This window comes from Myotis davidii, unplaced genomic scaffold (genome assembly GCF_000327345.1).
Source record: "Myotis davidii unplaced genomic scaffold, ASM32734v1 scaffold281, whole genome shotgun sequence".
NCBI lineage: Eukaryota > Metazoa > Chordata > Mammalia > Chiroptera > Vespertilionidae > Myotis > Myotis davidii.
The window spans coordinates 7,138,170-7,159,035 of NW_006293784.1; the positions used below are offsets into that span (position 1 = coordinate 7,138,170).

Sequence of the window (20,866 nt, forward strand, 5' to 3'; positions counted from 1 at the left end):
TTTGGCCCCTTGAGTGTGGCTCTTCCACAAAATACCGACTTCTGCACATGGGCCACGAAGTTTCAGTCACACTGTACATGCGCGCCCACATGTGTTATTTTGTGGAAGAGCCACACTCACGGGGCCAAAGAGCCGCATGTGGCTCGCGAGTCGCGGTTTGCTGACTACTGCCCTGGTAATTCTGCTGCAGGCAGCACTTGGACGTGGAGTGCTCGAGATGATGAGGACCACACACACAATTCAGGAATCCTGTCAAGTATCTAGAACTGTGGTCCGCACGCTGTGGAAATCATCGGGTTTGACAGATCAGCATTAACCATGATGGAGATAACACGCCTAGGTAGTTTTGTCAATAAGGCATGAAATTTAAGAAGCAATAAGCTATTACTTAGAATAACAGAGTACATGATTATTTTCCATGAAGGAAACAGATTTCTGAAACAGAGGGGGAAAAACAGAAAGACAGCTCAATTTTCTTCTGATGACATTTAATCTTTAAGGACCTAAACACAAGAGAGCTATGTGAACAAAAGCAAAAAGATATCAGTCATATTGCAGAAAAGTTACTGACTTACAAACTGCTTCCCCCTGGGTGACCTTAGCCAGACACCATTAAGGGTAGGCATCAAAGAGGGCTACCAACCAAGGGACCCAGTGCCCCATTAGAGAAAGAGGTGCAGACCCCCCACTCAGGTGAGTGGCAGACGGTCTCATGGCTGAAAGGCGAGGACCTGGTTCTCCTCCGTGGTCCCTCTCAGTGAGTGTCCAACTACACGCGAGGACCTCTGAAAACTGCGACAGGCAGACACATCTGCTGGACTCACAAAGGGATGGATAGATTCTGCTTTTGATGGGCTCATTCAGCCAGATGCTAAGTGAGGACACAAGATGCAGGCACCCTGGTCGAGATGAGTTGAGGAGCCCCGCCAGTGGGTCAGCGGAGAGCCCTGGACGCACACGGGAGGGTGCGAATCCCCACACTCCCTTATGCAAATCCCTCCACCTGAGACTCTGCTCCTTCTAAAAGCTGAGGGTGATAATGTCTCCCTCTAATGGACGCTGTAAGGACTAAATGAGGTAACACAGGAAAAGCACGCAGAATACTTAAGAACATGCCTGGCTCTTAGTAATGATTCAACCCACGCCACTCACAGATACTCTAACCGGCTATTTTCAGTTGCGTGGACCAGCCCCTGGGTGGTGGCATGTGCGTGTTTGTCACAGTTGGTGTTCAACCGCCACCTTTAGCCCCAACAAATGACTTCAAGATCTCAAAACTAGAGTCCTGAGCTGGTCTGGAGCCAGACCGGAGGACAAGCCTGAATTTCAAGTGACAAAGGAGTTAATGGTTCACTGGATAGATGTGCATTTAAAGGGTTTCCAAGGCCGAAACCGGTTTGGCTCACAGGATAGAGCGTCGGCCTGCGGACTGAAAGGTCCCAGGTTCGATTCCGGTCAAGGGCATGTACCTGGGTTGCGGGCACATCCCCAGTGGGGAGTGTGCAGGAGGCAGCTGGTCGATGTTTCTCTCTATCGATGTTTCTAACTCTCTATCTCTCTGTAAAAACTCAATAAAATATTTAAAAAAATAAAATAAAATAAAGGGTTTCCAAGGACACCAGTTCACACATGACCTCGGCCACGGGGGCAAAGAGCCTCTGAAAAGAAGGACATGTAGGCACCTCCACAGAGAGGTCAGCTCGCTCACTCCGCACCTGGGCCTCAGGCTCATTTAGTGCCAGGGCGCAGACAGGAGCGAGCCCCCAGCAGTGCGAGTGAGTGTGGAGGCCGGTTCTCAGTCCTGGGAGGGGCAGCTGGGAGCAGGAGCGCTGGGCCATGAAGGGCTCCCAGTGGTTTTTGAGGGCTGGTTCCTGTGCCCCGCCATCGGCTGGGACGGCTGGGACCACACCCCAGCCTCGTCCACCCTGGGCTGGAGGGGAAGGAAGATTCCACACTGCAGGCTGCCCAGACACAGCCGGCCAGCCACTGCTCCGTCTTCTGTCCCTGTCAGGCCCAGACCAATCCGTCTGTCTGGAGGAAGATGTGTCCTGCAGCTTTGGTGGCTGGATTAAAAGCCTCATTAAGGGGACAAGCACTCAGATTCCCAGAACCTTGTCAAGACCGCAAGCAGGCAATATGCCTGGGATTACAATCCATGAGGAAGAGGTTGGTCCCAGATACAGAATCCGGAACTTTCCTATCCTCCCTTTTCTTTCTCTAGGGAGTCGGTCCTTCATCCCCGGGAAGGAAGGTGCCTTGGAAGTGACCACACCTCCCCTTGCAGTGGGCGGAGCAGCAGCAGCAGCAGCAGCAGCAGCGCTGGGGGCTGAGGAAGGCAGGCTGACCTCCCCTCCGGCCGCAGGGAGGGTGCGTTCTCTCACACACAACCCAGGCCTGTGGAAAATTTTTCAGACCCGTTTCCTCCTTCTCAACTAAAATAATAAAAAGGCTTGCACAACATTTTCCCTTCCAAAGCAGAGCGCAGGCCTTCCATCCCGCCCTGAATTCAGGCAAGCGGACTCGGCCTGAGCTCCTATCTGCCGTGACTCCCGGTACCGAGAGGCCCCTTGCCTGGGCCTCCTGCCGGCAGAGGAGTCCTCAGTGTCATCTTTGCATTGGTCACTGGGCATCGGGGAGAAAAAGTGGAAAGAAGCAAAGAGAAGAGCCACGGTGCCCAGGGAGGGCGCACCCGAGGCAGGCCAGCGATAAGCCTCAGGCCACAGCAGTGGGGCTGGTGTGTCCAAGTAGGAAGCAGAGGCTGCTGGAGGGCGGTCATTCTGCCTCCTGGGCTCAGCCGGCTGGTGGAGGCAACCTGTCCTCACTGCTCAGAGTGAACGCGAGAGAGGAAGCAGGGATTGGCTTTGCTTTCTCAGAAGTTTAAAGGCTCCCTTCTCGAATCCTCCCCAATGGTCTTCCCTAACAAGACACAGAACCCCCCAAAACGCTGCCCCGTCTGCCTGGATCACTCTCCTGCCTCCTGCCTCCCCGAACCATGAGACTCTGCCTGCCTTTTGGGGGCAGCCCCTCTGAGGAACACCTGCTTCCGGCTCGGGCAGGTGCCTGCCACTCCTCATCTGGGCTCTGGGGCACCCCGGGAGGGCTTCTCAGAGGCTTTATCGTCATGTACGTGACAACCTGTTTTCCCTGCGTCTCACCCACTACCCTCACCATAAGCTGCCTGGCCAGGGCCAGGGCCAGGGGGAGTGATAAATATCTATGGAATGAATGAGTTCAGAAATTCGTCACTGTGCTCTTGTCTTCTGTCTGTGGCTTTTTGCTGGTCAAAACAAGTGCAGGGCCAGGACTGGAAATAGAAAAGGTTGAGTGGGGGCGGGGTGGGGGGAGTTGGGGAGAGGCACATAAAAGAATGGATGCCTCTGTGAGAGAAACTTGCAAAAATGAGATTTTAGGGAGTGGGGGAGGCGTGGCTGGAGTGGAAACCCAGCAGGAGATTGGACACCTGCACAGGAGGATGGGCGGAGTCAGAGCACGGAGGTGGGGGCCCCAGGGAACCGACCACACCGGGAGGGTGGGTGAGGGGCCAGGCCTCTGCACTGGCCATCTCCCCAAACTGGGGGCCCCTGGACTTCCAGGGTTCTGGCCGCCACCACAGCAAAGGTGAGGAGACTTGGAGGCCTTTACCATCTTATTCTCATGTCAAAACCCCACAAAAAAACCTCAATGCTCTAGGTCAGCAGTCGGCAAACTGCGGCTCGGCAAACCGCGGCTCGTGAGCCACACGTGGCTCTTTGGCCCCTTGAGTGTGGCTCTTCCACAAAATGCCGACTTCTGCGCATGAGCCACGAAGTTTCAATCGCACTGTACGTGCGCGCCTGCACGTGGTATTTTGTGGAAAAGCCACACTCAAGGGGCCCAAGAGCCGCATGTGGCTCGCGAGCTGCGGTTTGCCGACCACGGCTCTAGGGTTATCCGGTCCTAAGTTTCCTGAGGCCTAGACTTTGTCACTGGAACTCTCTGGAGGAGAGCCACCAAAGTAGCCACTGGAGTCTTGGATTTGAGGCACAACGGCCTGTCCCCACATGTCGCTCAGGGCAGCCATGGCCAGCACCTCCCCGCCCCGTGGTGGAGCCTGTGCTAGCTTTGAGAGCCTGGTAGGCACAGCTCCAGCCTGCCTCGGTCCTTCTTCAAAGGACACACGGCTAAAAACAACACCCCCGCCCCACTCCACACACATTGTTTCTGCTGTAGACTCTTTCTCCACCCCTCCCTCAAAGTTCCTTGAGCCCAAAGGCAAAATGTTTCAAGGCAAAGCATTGAAAGAGTTGAGAACATCCGGGGCTGGGTGGCAGGACTGTGTGCACACCTCCCAGGCTTGGTCACTCAGAGATTCTTCCGCAGTCAGAAGTTCCTCTCAGGCATGCACCCTCACATCAGAGCTCACCCTCACATCAGAGAGATGAATTAGAAAAATTACACAAGCTCTGTTTAGGCTCGAGGCCACCACGCCGAGTTCTGCCCGAGCTATTCGGACATCTACCCCACAGAAACAAGTTGTTGCTGATTCAAATGATGCCGCCACAGGAGCCATTTCTAAGCAATGAGGAAAAAGGCGTTGTGAAACCTATCGTGACTCACCTCATGAATTAGACACTTGTCTATGAGCTGTAAATAGGAACTTATATTCTCCTCATCGGGTCTGGAGACCAAGAGCTGTGTGCACACTGTGAATTAAAAAAAAAAAAAAGATGAATTAGAAAAATGCACACCCATCTCCTAACCTTGAGATCTGTTTCTCATTTCCTTTCAGGACCAGTATTGTGAGTGGTCTGTGTGCCTGTGGCTGTACATAAGGCTCACAAAAAAGGCCAGGAGGCTCCTCATTCCACTGAAGTCAAAGGCTCGGGCACCACGGGAGCCTTGCCTCGAGGAGCCCCGTCGATTAATTCCAGGCATACCATTCTATATTAAGCCTTCCGCAACCCAGCCTGACACAGACACGCTGGGGGAGGAAGAACACAGCAGTGTCCCGAGCTCTGTCTTTGCAAGAGGCTCCTTTTGAGAGGGAGTTCAAAGGCAGCAGAGGCCATCGGTGTTATTAGAGAGCAGTCTCCGTGATTTTTATGAATGAACCGCGCACCTCATTTGGAGGAGTCAAGCTGGCACATCCTTTGGGACGCGTGGTGCGTGGGTGCACACACGAGCAGGAAGCCTGACGCTCAGTCACTGGAGGGTTATTTCTCAAAGTGATCCACGCCCTTACACACACACAGGTTCACCTACACGCTCAGGTAACTGCTGGGGCTGACAGCAGAGTGAGTCTGTGGGCTGAGGACACACGCTGCTGGGTTTCATGGCCACATTAGTAGAGCCCACTCTGCTCACTTCTCACTGATGACAAAAGACATCAATTAGAAGTGAAAATGCCTGGCACTCAGTAAATCACACTTGAAACCTGGGCATTCTGACTTTTTTTTTCCTCTCCTTAATCTTGTGCAAGATTATAGCGTTGTTTGTAACAACAGAAACTTGGAAACCACTTGAGTTCCATTCACTGGGGCCATTAAATCAATTATGGTCTACACATACTGTGGGAAAGTATGCAAGAATGAGTTGGTGCTACTGCATGGATAGGAATATTAAAAAAGAGTTGGTGCTACTGTATTGATAGAACCGTTAAAACTATATAATGTAAAAAAAAAACTGCAGAGAAACAGGTAAACAAGACCCGTTTGTGTGTAAAAAGGACACTCACGTGCTTGTATAAAGTTACCCAGGGCATATTCCAAATCTGTTTAGAGTGGTTGCCTCTGAGGCTTGGGGTGGGAGGGCTAGTTTTCCCTGTCTCCCATTTTGTGTCGTTCTGAGTTTTTATGTTGACCTTGCAATCATTTTATAATTTATTTAAAAGCATTTAAACTTTATAAACAAGCTGGGCCAGAGAAGTGCAGGCCTCCTGAGGGCAGAGCCCCCCGTACTTCTCGCCACAGGGGAGGTGGGGTGAGGCACCTCACACTCAGGTAACCACCCCCACACTACATGGCCCTTCATCCATGGGCTCTGGTCATCTGCTCTAAGTGCCCACTAGGGGGTGGAGGAGAGCAAGGAGGCGAGGGGAGGAGACCAAGCTACTGGCATTTCAGCCCCAAGGGATGCCACAGGTCATCTCCTCTGAATCAGATTTTTAAGGATTTAAGTTTTTTGTAGGACATGGACCATGGGAAGTTTCTCAGTGCAACTATAAGACTCAGGTGTTAGCCCGGTGAGTGTAGCTCAGTGGTTGAGCATTGACCGATGAACCAGGAGGTTACAGCTCAATTCCCAGTCAGGGCACAGGCCCTGGTTGTAGACTTGACCCCTAGTAGGGGGCGTGTAAGAGGCAGCCAATCAATGATTCTCTCTCATCATTGATGTTTCTATCTCTCCTCCCTTCCTCTTGGAAATCAACAAAAAGATATATATAAATTTAAAAAAGACTCAAGTGTCCATATCTGTTGGTAGAAACTTTGTTCTTTAAAATGGTCTAAAATATTGGACAATAAAGAAGGAAAAAATTATCTCCCCTTCCTGAAAGTAAAGTACCGATATTCACTACATTTTTCAAATAATCAAGTTTTCTTGTGACATACTTATCAAGCACAAATTATTCTGGCATTGGACCAGGATATGTGCACAAGGAGCTTATCCACGGCAGTCCAGTTAGAAAGGGTGCTCTTACCCAGAGGACCACGTGTGAATTCTGTCCTGCCCTCCAGACACACAGACACACACACACACACACACACACGGCATGATCTGATGACAGGGCTGACTTTAGCCCAATGATTTTCAACACGTGCGCCGAGGCACACTGGTGTGCTGCGAGAATCTATAAAACATGCAGTACCTGACCACTTAAGTCAGGGGCACTGACCTCCTTTCTCCTAAGATTGCCGAAGGAAAAAATGACAACAGCCAACACAATAGCTGCCCGGTATGAACAGATAAAAATTATACCCATTTTTCATCATATCGGTAGAACAGATATTTTGGGTGCGCTGCAGATTTTGGTAATTAATGTGTGCCCTGCGATGAAAAGATTGAAATCGCTGCTTCAGCCTGAGGGTCCAAGGCCCAGTGACTGCCAGGAGGGCCAGCAGCCCTGGTCTGGAGTGGGAGAGGAAGGATACAAGGTTAAGGAAGGGACCTTTGGAGGTCAGATCTGAGATCTGAGTTCAGATCCAAATTCCTCAACCTCTCAGAGCCACACTTTCCTCATCTGTACAATGGGCTCATGACATCGACCTTGGCAGGCAGCTGCTCCAGCCCCCAGGGGAAGCCCCTCGGGGACCGGTAGTTCTGGTTAGCGGTGTTGAGAGAAGAGAAGAGGGATTGGGGGAATTCAGGCTCTACCTTTCCCCATGACACGCGTGAACTGCCCGGGGAGATCCCCCTCCGGCAGGGGGGCGACAGCCAGCTCCCCGTCGCAGCTGCTCAGATGGTGTGGCTGGAGCCCGCCGCTGGGGCCGGCTGAGGTGGTGGCTGTGGCACCCGGGGCCGAGGCACTGTCTTTGCAGTCGGGGCTGGGGCTCTCGGGGCCCATGAGCGAAGCCGGGTGTGGGGCTTGGGGCTCCCGGCGGCGGGCCTCGGGGGTGGCGCTCGGGGAGCTGTAGGCCTTGATAGGAGTCAGGATCATCTGGTGCAGCTCCTGGAGTGGGATGCGAAGGCTGCCCCCCTCGATGATGTCCTAGACGGTCAGAGGGAGAAGACCATCATTAGGGTCAGGGACGGGGTGCCCCACCTCCAATGCTGCCCCTGCCCTCCCGGAGCTCTTCCCAGACAGGACGCGCAGCTGTTGGCCCTTCATCATACATTCATTGGAAAAGCAACCATTTCCATTTTATCTAATATTAGCCCAGGTAGGAAACTTGGAATATACAGATATGTACAGTGAGGAAAATGTACGTCACCTGAAAACCTCACTATCTAGAGATGATCACTAAAATGATTTTAGTCCATTTCCTTCCCTGGCTTCTTCAGGGCCTTTCTAGAAGATGCATTTCTATAGCTTACACTCACATACGGTACTTCAGAAGCTGTATAACAAAGCTGGGTCATATGGTGGCTTCCCGTCTTGTGTATCAGTGGTTTTAAGTGAAGGAACCTTCACTCAGCCCATGATACAGGAAACACAGGGTAGTGGTTTAAAGCACAGATTCTAGGATGGATGTGTGGTTTCAAATTCTGACACTGCTGTGTGACCTTGGGTAAATGACTTAACCTCTCTGTGCCTGTTTCCCTGTGTATAAAATGAAGATAACAATAGTACCTGCCTCATCAGGTGGTTGTAATGATATTAGTATTTGTAAAGCTGCAGATCTATTTTTGTGTCACGTGAAGCAGAGTGGGTGAGGGGAGGAGGGTGGGAAATGAGTTCCGAGGAGCCACAGGGGGCTGAGTGTAGAGGCCTGCAGGCTGGGACAGGGATGCAAGAATTTCTTCTAAATGAAGGGGAAATGAGGGAAGGTTTGTCGCAGGGGCACAACATGTTTTAGAAGTATCATTTGAGAGAGAAAGACATGTAAGATATATGTGTAGTATAATGTATAAAATTGCATATAATATATGTGTGTGTATATATATGACTTGATAAATTAGATCCTTGTGCACACGCAGTTTGATATACTGGGGATTATTTATTAGGAAAAGGAATAGAAGTTGATTCTGACACATTTACCCACGTGCCAAGTGCTCCCAGAGGTGCTGAACAGGCTCAGACACTCGTGGCTGGAGGTCGGGGCAGGGCTCTTCCCTGGCATAGTGGGTGGGCCCAGCCTCTGCCCCAGCGCTGCCCAGTGCTTATGCCCTGGGATCCCGGAAGGACACTGACAAGCAGTGCCCTGATTACTAATGAAGATTCAATCTTCCGAGAGCCCAGAATAGCAAGGACAATTTTAAAAGCACAAGTACCAATCCATTCCTGGGATCCTCTCTTGCCAAGAAAAATTGCTTGATGATGTCACGGAACACAAGCATATGGAATGTGATCATTTCTGCACCCAGACTTTCTAATCAATCAGTTAGTGAGAGGAGACCCGAGGACAGCAGCCCTGGACAGATGTGTTCCAATTCTGGGCAGCAAAACACCAAGAGCCCTGCTCTGTCATTGGCGGGAACCCGCTTTGTTCGGGGAGTTGGGAGCAGAGCCTGAATTGTGCTTTCGCCTAGTTGGCACCCGGGGTTCCTGAGGGAAGGGAAATGCTAAGTAGCCACCAGAATTGTCTCAGTCCTGGCCAGGACCACTGTCCGGCCTAGCGAGACCAGCCGCAGCCTGTGCTGGCAAGCCTGATGTGTGAGTTGGGGTGCTCCTGATCTTTCCCAGTTTTCCTGCTGCCCAGACTGGACCAGCCTTTTCCCAGAATCTGATCCTGTCACGTGACTGGCTCTCTGACTTTGGACTTGGTAATCTGGTTCGGGGCAAGGCACATGGAGGCGAGCTAGCTGACCCAGGCCAGGAGAGCACCTGCTGCCCCTTCTGACCCAACTATGTGCCAACTGGACTCCTGCCTCTAGGTCCTCCAGTTCCTGCCAACCACTCAACCAGCACCTGGATTCCGACTTCCTTGTCCAGCTCCTGACAGAGGTGGGGAAGGGGCAGGACAGAAAAGTAGGGAGGCTTCCCATGAAAGCAGAAGGGCACCGCATGCATCTTGTCGTGCCATCCCACATGGCACCTACCACAGAGGCGAGCAAATGCAGGCCTGTGACATCGTCAACTGCTACCAGACCTTCGTTTGCTCTCGTCATGTGGCAAGAAGGTCTCTGTAGTTACTCAGTGACGGGGAAGGAGATTATGGGTTATGCTAAGAGCTGAACTCCTTCAAACAGGAAACATGTACTTGCCCCAAGTTCAAATCTTCTCTTATTCTATTGGAGACAACCACACCAAAAGGGAAACTATACACATAATGAGTAATGTTGGACACTTTCGGGAAATATAATTTACAGGAATCATGCAGGGTTTGGTTTGGTTTCCCCCACAGACTTCAAGCCACTGACTCAAAGATAACACTTAACCATCAGCTTCCACGGTGTGGCACCAAGACCATCAGGTCACATGCTGACTCCTCAAAATGAATTCCTGAACTCAACACAGAGTGCCCAAGGGGAGCAGGAAAGTAGGAAACCACCCAAACGGGATTCAATCCAGTGCCCTCAACTAGCTGTTGGGATTAATTCTCCATGTTGATAAAAACAGAGATTCAACCCAAGTCTCTATTGACCCTCATGCCATAAATGGAATCCTGTATTATAAACAAAAAAGCAAAAATGAAGCTGCGTGTTGACTAATGTGCTAAGCTGAGGAGCTCACGTGAGAACAGGTAATAGGAAGGCTGGTCTACCATGGCACGGCCGCCAGCTGGAAGGTGGACCAGCTGGAAGGAAGCTACTTTCAGACCGTCCCAGCCTTCCTGGCCTGGCTCTTTTAGGTCTTTGAGGAAGACTAGACAAGCCTTTCCCAGGGCATTGAACTGCAATGAGATGCAAATCATATGGGAGAGAGCTTCAGCAGCCAGTGTCCCTGACACGTACGCAACTGTCCGTGGCTCCATCCTTGTCTTTCTGTGAGAAGAACTGGATTTCCATACCATAAACAGGACTCCTGCATCTACTTAAATCCATCCTCTCTCCTTTTCATTCACCAAGCATCAGCTGAGCCCTACCTGGAGTCAGGCACTGTTAGGTATAGGGGATCTAGAAACAAATATGGCTGAATCCTTGACCTAGCTTACAGTTGTTGGGACCCATACGGTGTGAGTGTACTGCCAGGGCAGGGGGTTGTGGGAACAAGGAAGAGGTGTAGGTGTGTGTGTGTGTGTGTGTGTGTGTGTGTGTGTCCTTTCTCCATCCCAGGGTCCCGGGCTCACAGTATGTCTGATTGAGCTTCACAGTTTGGGAGTCAGCTGAAAAGGATGGTGAATAAACATTTCATTATTAAAGGTAAATGTTAAAAAAAAAATCTGCCTCAATGACCATTCTAATCTTTTCCCTTTTCCACCAAATATCTTGAGAAGTCTACATGTCCTCATCACCCACCTTCACTCCCCAGTTCATGGGTTTCACTTTGGTCTCTTCCCAACTCCTTGAAACCCTTCTCATCTTGGCTATGGGTGACCTCCTGATAACCAATTATAGGGGGAGAGTTCAAGCCTCATCATATGTGACACATGCATGGTGCCCGATGAGACTCCCTCCTTCAGACTCTCTCTGACCCTTGGGGCAGGCTCAGCCAGTGTCTGGTTCCTCCAAACCTCCTGTGACTTCTCAGGGCCTGTCTTCAGCTCTTAACACTCAACACACATTTGAGGGTATCAACTACCATTTATACACAGATGACCCACAACTGAGTCTTTCAAACCCTTGTGGACTCTAGACTGTTCTTCTGGCCATGGACCTGCCTTTCTGCCTTGGTATTCCACAGGCACCTCAGACTCGATCCGTCAAACTGAGCTCCATTTCCCCACACTGGGCACCCTCCTATGTTTTTTTTGTCCCAAATGGCACGGCATCCAGGTCCAAGGCCCCCACCAATGCTTGGACTCCTGCTAAATGGCCTCTGACCCTTCACCCCCTGGTCCCTGCTGTGGCTCAAGGGCCCACTGAGACTGGCTGTAGGCTCCTAATGTGTCTCCCAGCCAGCATGGCCCCTTTCAGGTTCCTCTCCTCACCCTGCAGAGAGGTGTGTTCAGTCCAGGAAGACGTCCCCACCTGCCTCAGGGACGACGCCCCCGATCACAGTAGAGTGTGAGAGCTCTGGCTATGCGTGGAGCCCCCAAGGCCGGAACTGCGTATTACTCAGGATTCGCCTCCAGTGGCCGGGGTAAATCTAGTCCAAGGCAGATGCTGAGTAAGTGTTCAGTAACTGAGTGGAGCGGCTCTGGACACAGAGCTCATCTGCAGGGACTACTGATTGTGAACTAGCCACGGGCGGGGTCCCACGATCTCCTTAGAAATCCCCAGAGTCTCTGTGAGGTAAGAATGCTGTGGGAGGCCAGGCTACGGGGACAGCATTTCCAACAGCACAATCAGCTGAGGATGCCTGGAAGGCCAGAGAAATGGCTGGTTTCAGGGTGTCCTGGTGGCCCAAGTGGCGATAGGTTATGGACGATACAGCCCTTGAAGAGCAGGAGAGACCCAGGTCCCAGGGAAGAGAGAACAGAGCCAGGGGCTGTCCTTGATGGATGCTGAGTTGGGGTTCCCCTCCACACCCAGGCCACGAGCTCCTGAGGGGACAGACAAGCAGGTGGCTGACCGTGGATGTTCTGAAGCGAGCTCAACGTGATGGTCTGACCCACAAGCTTTCCTCTTCACAGAAGTCAAACCAGATAAACTCTGCATTGCTCTCCTCCTGCCCAGTAGCTGCCCTCAGACTCCGTATCACACCTGTCATCTTTTTGACATTCCCATTCCAGTGGAGAGTCATTTTGCAGAGTCAATATTATTCTAGGTGTGAAGTCTGGGAGGCAGAAAACATCACTGATGCATCAAAGGTTAGATGGGAAGTCAGGGGCATGTCAGGGCCGCACGGGCTACCTGGCTGCCCTGGGGCTTCCACACACTGATTCGGCCCCAGGCCACAGGGAGCACAGCTCACAGCAGTTCCACCTCTCTGACTCTGTGTGTGTTTCCTCAGGGACAGGACAGGAATGAGTTCCCGAGGGATGCTCCAGAAACAAGGGGGGTAAATCACTCTTTCACCGTTAACACTTAGCAATGCAATCCCTACACAAAATGTTCTCTGTGCTTCCTAACAGATAAGGCCAAAACTGGCCTTTTCAATGCTTCCCAAAAGAGAACGGTTTCTTGTGTTAAAAATGGCAACAATCACTCCGGTGGACAAGCTGCTTAGTAAAGCAGTTAGCGTAGAAGTTTGAACAGCAGCAATAACCTCAAGGTCAGTTGCACAGGTCACCGTCATCCGTGATGAGCTAATTGTGAACGGGCCTGGATGTGCATGTGAGTAGTCTCTGTGTATCCATCCAGAGGCTTTAAAAGCAACCTTCCTTAGAAAGCATACATGCATGTTCTATAAATATACCTTACCTTCTATGGTGTGGGCTATGCATTAACTATAACTATATACGGCATGTAAAAGTATACACACATTCTGTGAATAAGTCAAGAAAACACACCTTCCATTGCATTAAAATGTGTATGTGCTCACAAACCTCGCTTTAGCCCTACCTACCTCTACTTTGCTCCCTTCCAAAGGCGCCTGGGAGATAACTAACGAGGTTACCACTGGAGCTCTGCAGGCAGCAGATAACTACTGAACTCCCACCGCCACCCAACAGTAGTGCATGGAATAGCGACTCTGAGGCAGAGCAGACAGCTCACTGTGTGTGGAACCAGGCCTGCTCTCCTCTGGCCCTTAGATGAAATCATAAAGTCACCAAGTCCTAAAAATGACATCGTTTCCAGAGTGATGTCTAGATACAAAGATAGGACGAGAATGTGTTTAGACAGCAAACACAGAGGGACAGTAGCAGCTGATAACTGCTTTTAACACTGGAATAAACTCTTTTTCAGCATTTGGCATTTTTGAGATGGTTCCTATCCGAGTCATGAGGACCTATTCTGTTGTTCAGTGAAAGTGTGAAATACTCTCTGGAGAGCCAGCGCTGCTGCCCTGCCGTCTGCCAAGTGACTTTGATCCCCTCTCTAGTGGGACCTGGGGCACACCTGTTGGTGTTGGCCCCTCTGGGGCAGCTTTCCTCAAACCCAGGTCCTTCCCTGGGGCGGGAGGGGGGCAGCGGGGGAGCAGGCATGAGGCAGATCTGCACACTCCCTGCACTGTTTTGTCAGGATTTCAGCCTCTGATTGTGGGCTGAACTCTTGTCTAATCTCTCCACATGCACAAAAGGCAGAGGGGAATGTACACAAAGAATTCATCTGACAGCACTTCCTCTGTGCCTGGAATGGCCAGTTACAGGCTGCCTGGACCCCGGGAACAAGTACATTTCAGTAGTCAGGTTACATGGAAGCATGAATAGCCAAGAGGCTTCGCTTCAAAATCATGCCATTTTCCCTAACTTTGATAAGGAAACAGCATGACACACTCTATCAGGTCTGCCAGTGACACTTTCCAACTGAGGAAAGTTCCGGGTCCATTTCCCTGTGATGAAGGTGGGAACGTCCCCTCGGCCGGGAATAACTTACCCTTTCCAAAGACTTCAGGAGGTTTTGTCTTTCTTTGAGCTTCTGAATACTGATGACAATTTTGTGCCTTGCACCTTTGGTAACATTCTGCAATTAAATTAAAGTGATATTTAAAAAAACATTTTTAAGAATTAGCTTAGAGACTGGGAGGCTATTTAGTACTTTACTGTTTGCTTTGTTCCTACAGGTTTGCAGACTAGTAGATCTCTACTTGTCTCTCCCATTAGCACCTATTGCTAGAAACCTCTTCCTGCTTAATAGTCTAACTCCATCTGGCTCCACCCAAGCCTGTGTCTTTTGCTGTACCTTCAGGAGAGGGAGAGAAAGCTGGAATAGCCAATTACCCGACCCCGCATGAAATTCCTTCACAGTCTTCTTTGTTTGTTTTAAAATATATTTTTATTGATTTCAGAGAGGGAGAGATTGAAACATCAATGATGAGAGAGAATCATTGATTGGCTACCACCTGCACGCCCCCTATTGGGGATCCAGCTCACAACCGGGGCATGTGCCCTTGACTGGAATTGAACCCAGGACCCTTCAGTCCACAGGCTGATGCTCTATCCACTGAGCCAAATCAGCTAGGGCTGCTTGTTTGTTTTTTGTTAATCCTCACCTAAGGGTATTTTTTCCACTGAATTTTAGAAAGAGTGGAAGGGAAGGGCAGAGATAGAGAGAGAGAAACATCAACATGAGAGAGACAACAATTGTTTGTCTCCCGTATGTGCCCTAAGGCTGGGGATGAAGCCTGCAACCCAGGTACATGCCCTTGACCAGAATCGAACCCAGGACCCTTCGGTCCACAAGCCGACGCTCTACCCACTGAGCCAAACCAGCCAGGGCATCTTCATAGTCTTAACAGATCATTTTTAAGTCACACACTTCTCTTTTCCAGGCTCCCCCCCCCCACCCCCCAGGGTTCCCTGGAGTTCCAACCCCATAGAGATACTCATGGCTTCCTCTAATCTTTCCTATGCTTCCCATCTCGAGAAGATGTGAAGTCCAGTACAGGTCTTTCCTGGTGTCACAACACACAGGCAGTTTTTGTCAGGAAACTTACACCAACAATTCAGTCTTCACTTCAGGTAAATGATTAGGATTCACAGGGTGGTGGGTCTTATCTTCTTAATTGTGCAGCAACGATGAGCCGAAGGGTTTAGTTTAACACTTGTTAACTATGCATATTGCAAATTCCCAAATAGGAGGTTCTTTCTGAAATGAGGTCTCTAAAATACAAACTTCTTACAACTCTTCATAGCATTCCTCTTAAAAAAGGAAAGGATGGCAACCCCAGCGACATTTCCTTTACTTAGGAAAATTAAGTTGTCAACTGACAACTGAACTCATTCTCAGGATGAAGCACCGGGGACATGTTTCTGTTTAGCCTTGACTTTGGGTTAGAGTGAATGAAATCACTCTGAAAAGTTTGTGCTGGCCTCTGGCATTGCCCTCTGCATCAATTATTTCTTGTTTTGTTTTTCCTGAAGTCAAACAACTTTGATGACTTAGATTTTTTTTTCTCAACTATGACCCAAAGACAAAAAATGCTCTTAGAAGCAGTTCTCATCAATTCCTGGGATCTCAAGGAGCAACCGAGATGAAAAGGCAGAGGGAGAAGCATTAGGAAGTTGAAACGAGTGCCTTTCATTCTCAGAGAATGTGCAGTGACTTTGGGTTTTGCCTTGCATCTCAATACTGGTACCCAGCCAGGCCAGCAGAGGTTAACTGAGGGAACTGGATGCGTACCGGGAGTCCAGCGATCTGCTGGGAGGTATGTGTTCAGACCAGCTATGCCCCAAATGGCACAATCTCCTCTTCCTGCAGGGGAAATACTATTAGCCTGTTCAGACCATTAATTCTCTTAAGTCACTGCTCAAAGGAAACCGAGGTCAATTTAAAACATGCAAATAGCATTTTAAACAAGGGAAACAAAGACATCAGTCAGATCTATTTACTCGAGCACAGCGTGGTAGGAAACATGCTTAGTTTCGGGGGTTCTGTTGACTGGCCTGGCCTTTGGCAACCGCACTTGGGGAAAGATGCCTTAGAAGGGAGGAGGAGCTTTGTCCTTTGTGGCACGCAGAAGGGAAATGAAATCTGAGACCTGAGGGAATCCCATCTCAATAACTGTCCTGCGTTATTGAAGGTGGTTAGAGGGAAAAAATATTGTGCAGCTTACTCCAATCTCAGCTAAGACCAGTCAGAACATGCTTTTGTACAAGTGTTGAGGCGTGACCTGGTGCTTCTGCTCAGTAATTACTAGAACGTAGTTGATGTGTAACCAGACCGGACAACAGACAACCAACCGTTCTACCATTTCCCAAACACACCCGGGTTGGACAGAGGGAAGGAGGAAAGGAAAGCATAAGCAGGACACAGGCGCTTTTGAGACCTTGGTCAAATGTTCCACTTCTAGGAGATGCCACCGATTCCTCCCTAGCACCCTTGAACTTAGTGAGTGTACCTAGGTTATACCTTTTTCATGATACTCTATCTTACCCTCATTTGCCCTGTGGCTATCTGCTTGTCTTCCATTTCCTACTGGACCCTGAAGGCAAGACCCTCGCCTTACTCACCATGCAACCCTGGCCAGAACCTGGCAATTCCTCAAAGAAGACAGCTACCGGGAAGGTATAGGAATGGGTCCAAATAAGATCTGTCTTGGACTTGAACTTCGAGTTCCACCCAGGGCACCTCCTCAGGGGACGGTCCCTGGAGCACGTACCTGAGCCTCCAGTTGGCACTCGGTGAGGGCCATCATCTCCTCGTAGGTCATCTGGGAGAACAGCGCAGCGTACTTGTGAAGGCGGAGGCTTTTTAACCAGGCTGGAACATCTGCGGTGCAAGATGCGCAGGAGGTGGGGAGAGACATTGAGGGGGCACGAGAAGAGATGACAAAAGGTGTGAGGATAGAGAAAGAAGAGGGTGATGGTCAGAGGGAAAAAAGAAAAAAAAACTTTGTGTTACTAGTTAAATTTTGGCAGCAAATTATGGGCTTTGAAGTCTGGGTCTAGCCCTGACCTTCTCGGTCTAGCCCTGCTGACTCACCACTTTAGATCAGGGGATTGCTAACTTCAGGGCATATAGGAGCTCCCTAAAAGTATATCCCAATTTGTGAATATGTGGGTAGTTTTTCTGGCAGAGAAATATCCATAGTTTCTGTAAGATTTCCAAAAAGGGTTCATGACCCCAAAACTGGCAACTGCTTTAGCCGGACTACTTCGTTACTGATTTGGAAAGAACTGACTTAAAATCTTAAAACTCTGTTTGATGAGTCTTCATCCTCAAGATAATTTCTTTTAAAGTTCAGTGCAGATGTCCACATACTGTTTCTTCTGCTTCTCCAATGAGAGGAAAACCAGGCAGCTAAGACACCCCATCACCACCATGGATGGAGTTGTTTTCATTCTTAGCCTGATCACTCTCCTTCCTTTCTCCAAGCTATGGGATGCATCTGGATGTCTCTGACATTTTCCTTGAATGTCAACCACTTATATATCAGGATTTGAAAGGTCCCAAGATTGGCCAGATCATAGGATAATGGAAATTCCAAAACACATCCAAATTAAGCCCCAACTTTGGGATTCTAGAATTAGGGAAATTAAATAGTAACTATGGAAAATCCACAGGAGAATTATTACCTTGCTACAACCAGAACGAACTGAGAAGTCTCTAGAATCATCTTCTCCCACCCCTAACTCAGACAGATGGCAAAATTAAGTCATTAATTCTAGATGACAGAGTATGGTGAAATGGGAAGAGGACCAGGTCTCCTGAACCCCAGCTTTTCCTACATTGTATCAACTTCCTGTAAAATGAGGACCAAACAGCCTATCAGTGAGAGGGCTGAGTAAATAGTGATTGCAAAGTACTCTGAAATGCTGAAGCACTGGTAAAAGTTATTCATGCTGTCTACAAAGTACTAGCCATTCCGAACCATGTTGATCACAAGACACTGTCTATTGCTAAGTGCTTTATTCTGAGGCACTGACAGAGACCACAAAAACTCCAAAGTAAGTGGAAACTTTCCAATTTTTCAATGTTTAAAGCAGATAACTGGGGTTGATTAAAGAGGCCTGCCTGACCTACTCTGAAATCAGGCCCTGCCTCCTAGGTGAACCAAACCTAGGCTTAGGGAATGAGGGCATAGGATGACCTCCTGAAACTCAAAGATAGAGGAGGGGAGGATAGTCTGGTGAGGTTACCTTTTGATTTGCAGTAATGGGAAGGCCCAAGATGGAGAATTTCTGGAGAAAAAGAATTGGGTATCCAATGGCATTTTAAGAACAGATTCAGCCATCTCAGGCAAGAAATCACTTGATTCTGTGCTTGGAGCCCTTCATTCTACTGTGACAAATGGAGCCCCCTTGGGATCATCATTAACCACAGACAGACAGGTCTTCCTCAGGCACATAGTACCAACCCTTACATCCTCCTCAACTCAAACTGCGACTGGATCAAGAGTCCAGGACCCGCCAGCCCAGAAGGTGCTTTTCCTCCTGTGACATCCTGGAGCTATTTTATCAGATTTTATTTTCACCGTGTTTTTGTTGCAGTTAAAACAATGCTCATAGTTTTGCAGAGTGAGCAGCAAATAGCTACAGCACCAGCTTTTAGGCCGGTGACATGTCACCGCTTTGTTACCAGGGTTCATGTTTGCTACTTACATCACTGAAAAGCCCCAAGTTGCTACTTAGAAAACTCAATGATCATGACTTAAAGGAGTCTGGGTAACCCTATGCCACATTTGGGTACAATTCATCACAAAAGAATATGGAGCAACTTCCTGGGCCAAATTTTCACTGGGTGCCCTATAGCTTAATTATGCAAAACCCACTTATGATTAAACAAACAGAATCCTGAGCTACTAAATCATGTTGAAAACTGGGTGCTTTATGATTACTATATTTTTAAACTGGGTGCCTTATAAGCCAAGGTGACAATATAGTGTTTTGAGTCGGGGAGAGTAGGGTACAAGTCTTGGCAAGTCTCAGTTTAATCAGAGCTAGTTCCTTTCCATAAAAGTATTTGACAGCCAGAATCCCCTTGGTTAGAGGAAAGAAAGAGCCTGCCTCACTCATATTGTCAAAATGCAGGTCACTGGGAGCTCTTTTTCTAGAAAAGGTTCCTACACAACTTCGGAGCATGGAGAAGTAGGCCTTCCTGAAGCCTTATTTCTGGATATGTTTGTGGGAAGTGTAAGCTCTTCTTGGCTCTAGTCTCTGGAGCAGGTACATGGGACTCTGCTTGTGCAGCAAGCACCTCAGTGCCTCGCTCAGCGTTGGGCGCTTAAACAGCTCTCCCCTCCTGCAATGTGACCAGATGAACAAAGAAGAGGAAATGCCAGTTCTCAAGAACATAGCCTACTAACCTTCATTCGCTGGTTGGCGGCGAGGCACTTTCCTTTGCCAAGGATTAAAACAAAACACCATTAAAGGGGAAACAAACCAGAGAACTGAGTGCCCTCCCTATTTGACTCTTCCCAAGCCAGGAATTCATTCCACTACTTGGATGCTAGATTCTGTAAGATGATGGTCAGAAATGAATTCTAACTAAAAGCTCGGGTCCTTTCTCATGGTCCAGATGCTACATGGTTGGATGCAAAGCTAAAAACCACCTAGCATAACCTCAGACCTTCCTTTTTCATTCTGCAAAGCTGGGGCTATGGCTGGTAGACACAGAGAAGGGGAGAAGCAGGGCTATTTTCTGGAGGAGCTGATGTGTGATTGAAGGCATGCATGCCTCCTGGGCTTCCATTTCTGGCTGGCACAGCGCCATTTAAGCTTCATCTGGGCTGCTTCTGATGGACACCCCAGTGGAGGTCCCAGACTAGAAAGTCACTCTCTTATGCAGTGTGAGAGAGAAAGGTGTTTTGCTATGTGCTGGGATGACTTCCTTGCCAGGTGTGGGCATCCTGATATCTGCTCACTCTACATTTATTGAATGCCTGCTATGGAGGCGAAGCTCTGTGAAGAAAACATGTCCTTGCCATCAAGAAACTTTTAATCTGGAGAGACAAAATTATAATAGCTGCAGAACAAATGTGAAGTCTACTCAAAGTTCTAGGGGGCACGGAACTTGGCTTGGGGAGTGAGGGATAGCTTCACAGTAGCAATAAAACTGGAATCGCTGGGCAGACCATATTGAGGAAGCCATCACAGGAAGTCAGAACAGTATAGAAATAAAGCACATGTCTAAGAGAGCCTTTGGGGTCAAGCAAATGCTTGGGTGAATGATAGAGAATGGCTAAACACAAGGCAGGGCAAATAGCCAGGGATCAGATGACTGAGATCTGTAATTCTGAAACAGAGAAGGTTGACTTCATCTTGTGGGTGATGAGAAGCTGCTGAAATGGAGCAGTAGAGGCTTAGTCAGATGAGTATGTTAGAAAGATGACGACTGTCAGTGGAGAGGCTGGTCTGGAGGATTGTGAGAATGGAGTCCAGGAGATGAGTCCAAGCCCTTGGAGATAGCTTGGGAGGGCAGTGGCAGAGAAGGAAAGGAAGTGAATTGATAGTCTGTGAAGATAAGGGAAGAACAGGGAGTCAGAGAGAGAAAGGAGCCTAATCAGAATGGTTCCTTTGATTCAGGTTTGGGGAGATAGAAAATACAGAGAAGACAGAAAATTCAGGGGAGCAGCAGGTTTGGGGTGAGAATAGAGAGATGGTGAGCTCCACTTTAGATCAGTTGAGTGTCATTGCCTTTGGTT

At 49.1% G+C, this 20,866-nt stretch overlaps 1 protein-coding gene across 2 annotated transcripts in view; it reads right to left on the minus strand.

Moving 5' to 3' along the window:
- SAMD4A (sterile alpha motif domain containing 4A) overlaps positions 1-20,866 on the minus strand; it is an 82,695-nt gene that overhangs the window by 22,364 nt on the left and 39,465 nt on the right. For both annotated transcript variants that reach the window (XM_015566507.1, XM_015566506.1), the window contains 4 exons: positions 16,883-16,992; positions 14,158-14,244; positions 7,351-7,684; positions 4,597-4,682 (listed from right to left, as the gene is read on the minus strand). In XM_015566507.1, the coding sequence (XP_015421993.1) occupies positions 4,597-4,682; positions 7,351-7,684; positions 14,158-14,244; positions 16,883-16,992 (617 nt within the window). The remainder of the gene's footprint in view (positions 1-4,596; positions 4,683-7,350; positions 7,685-14,157; positions 14,245-16,882; positions 16,993-20,866) is intronic.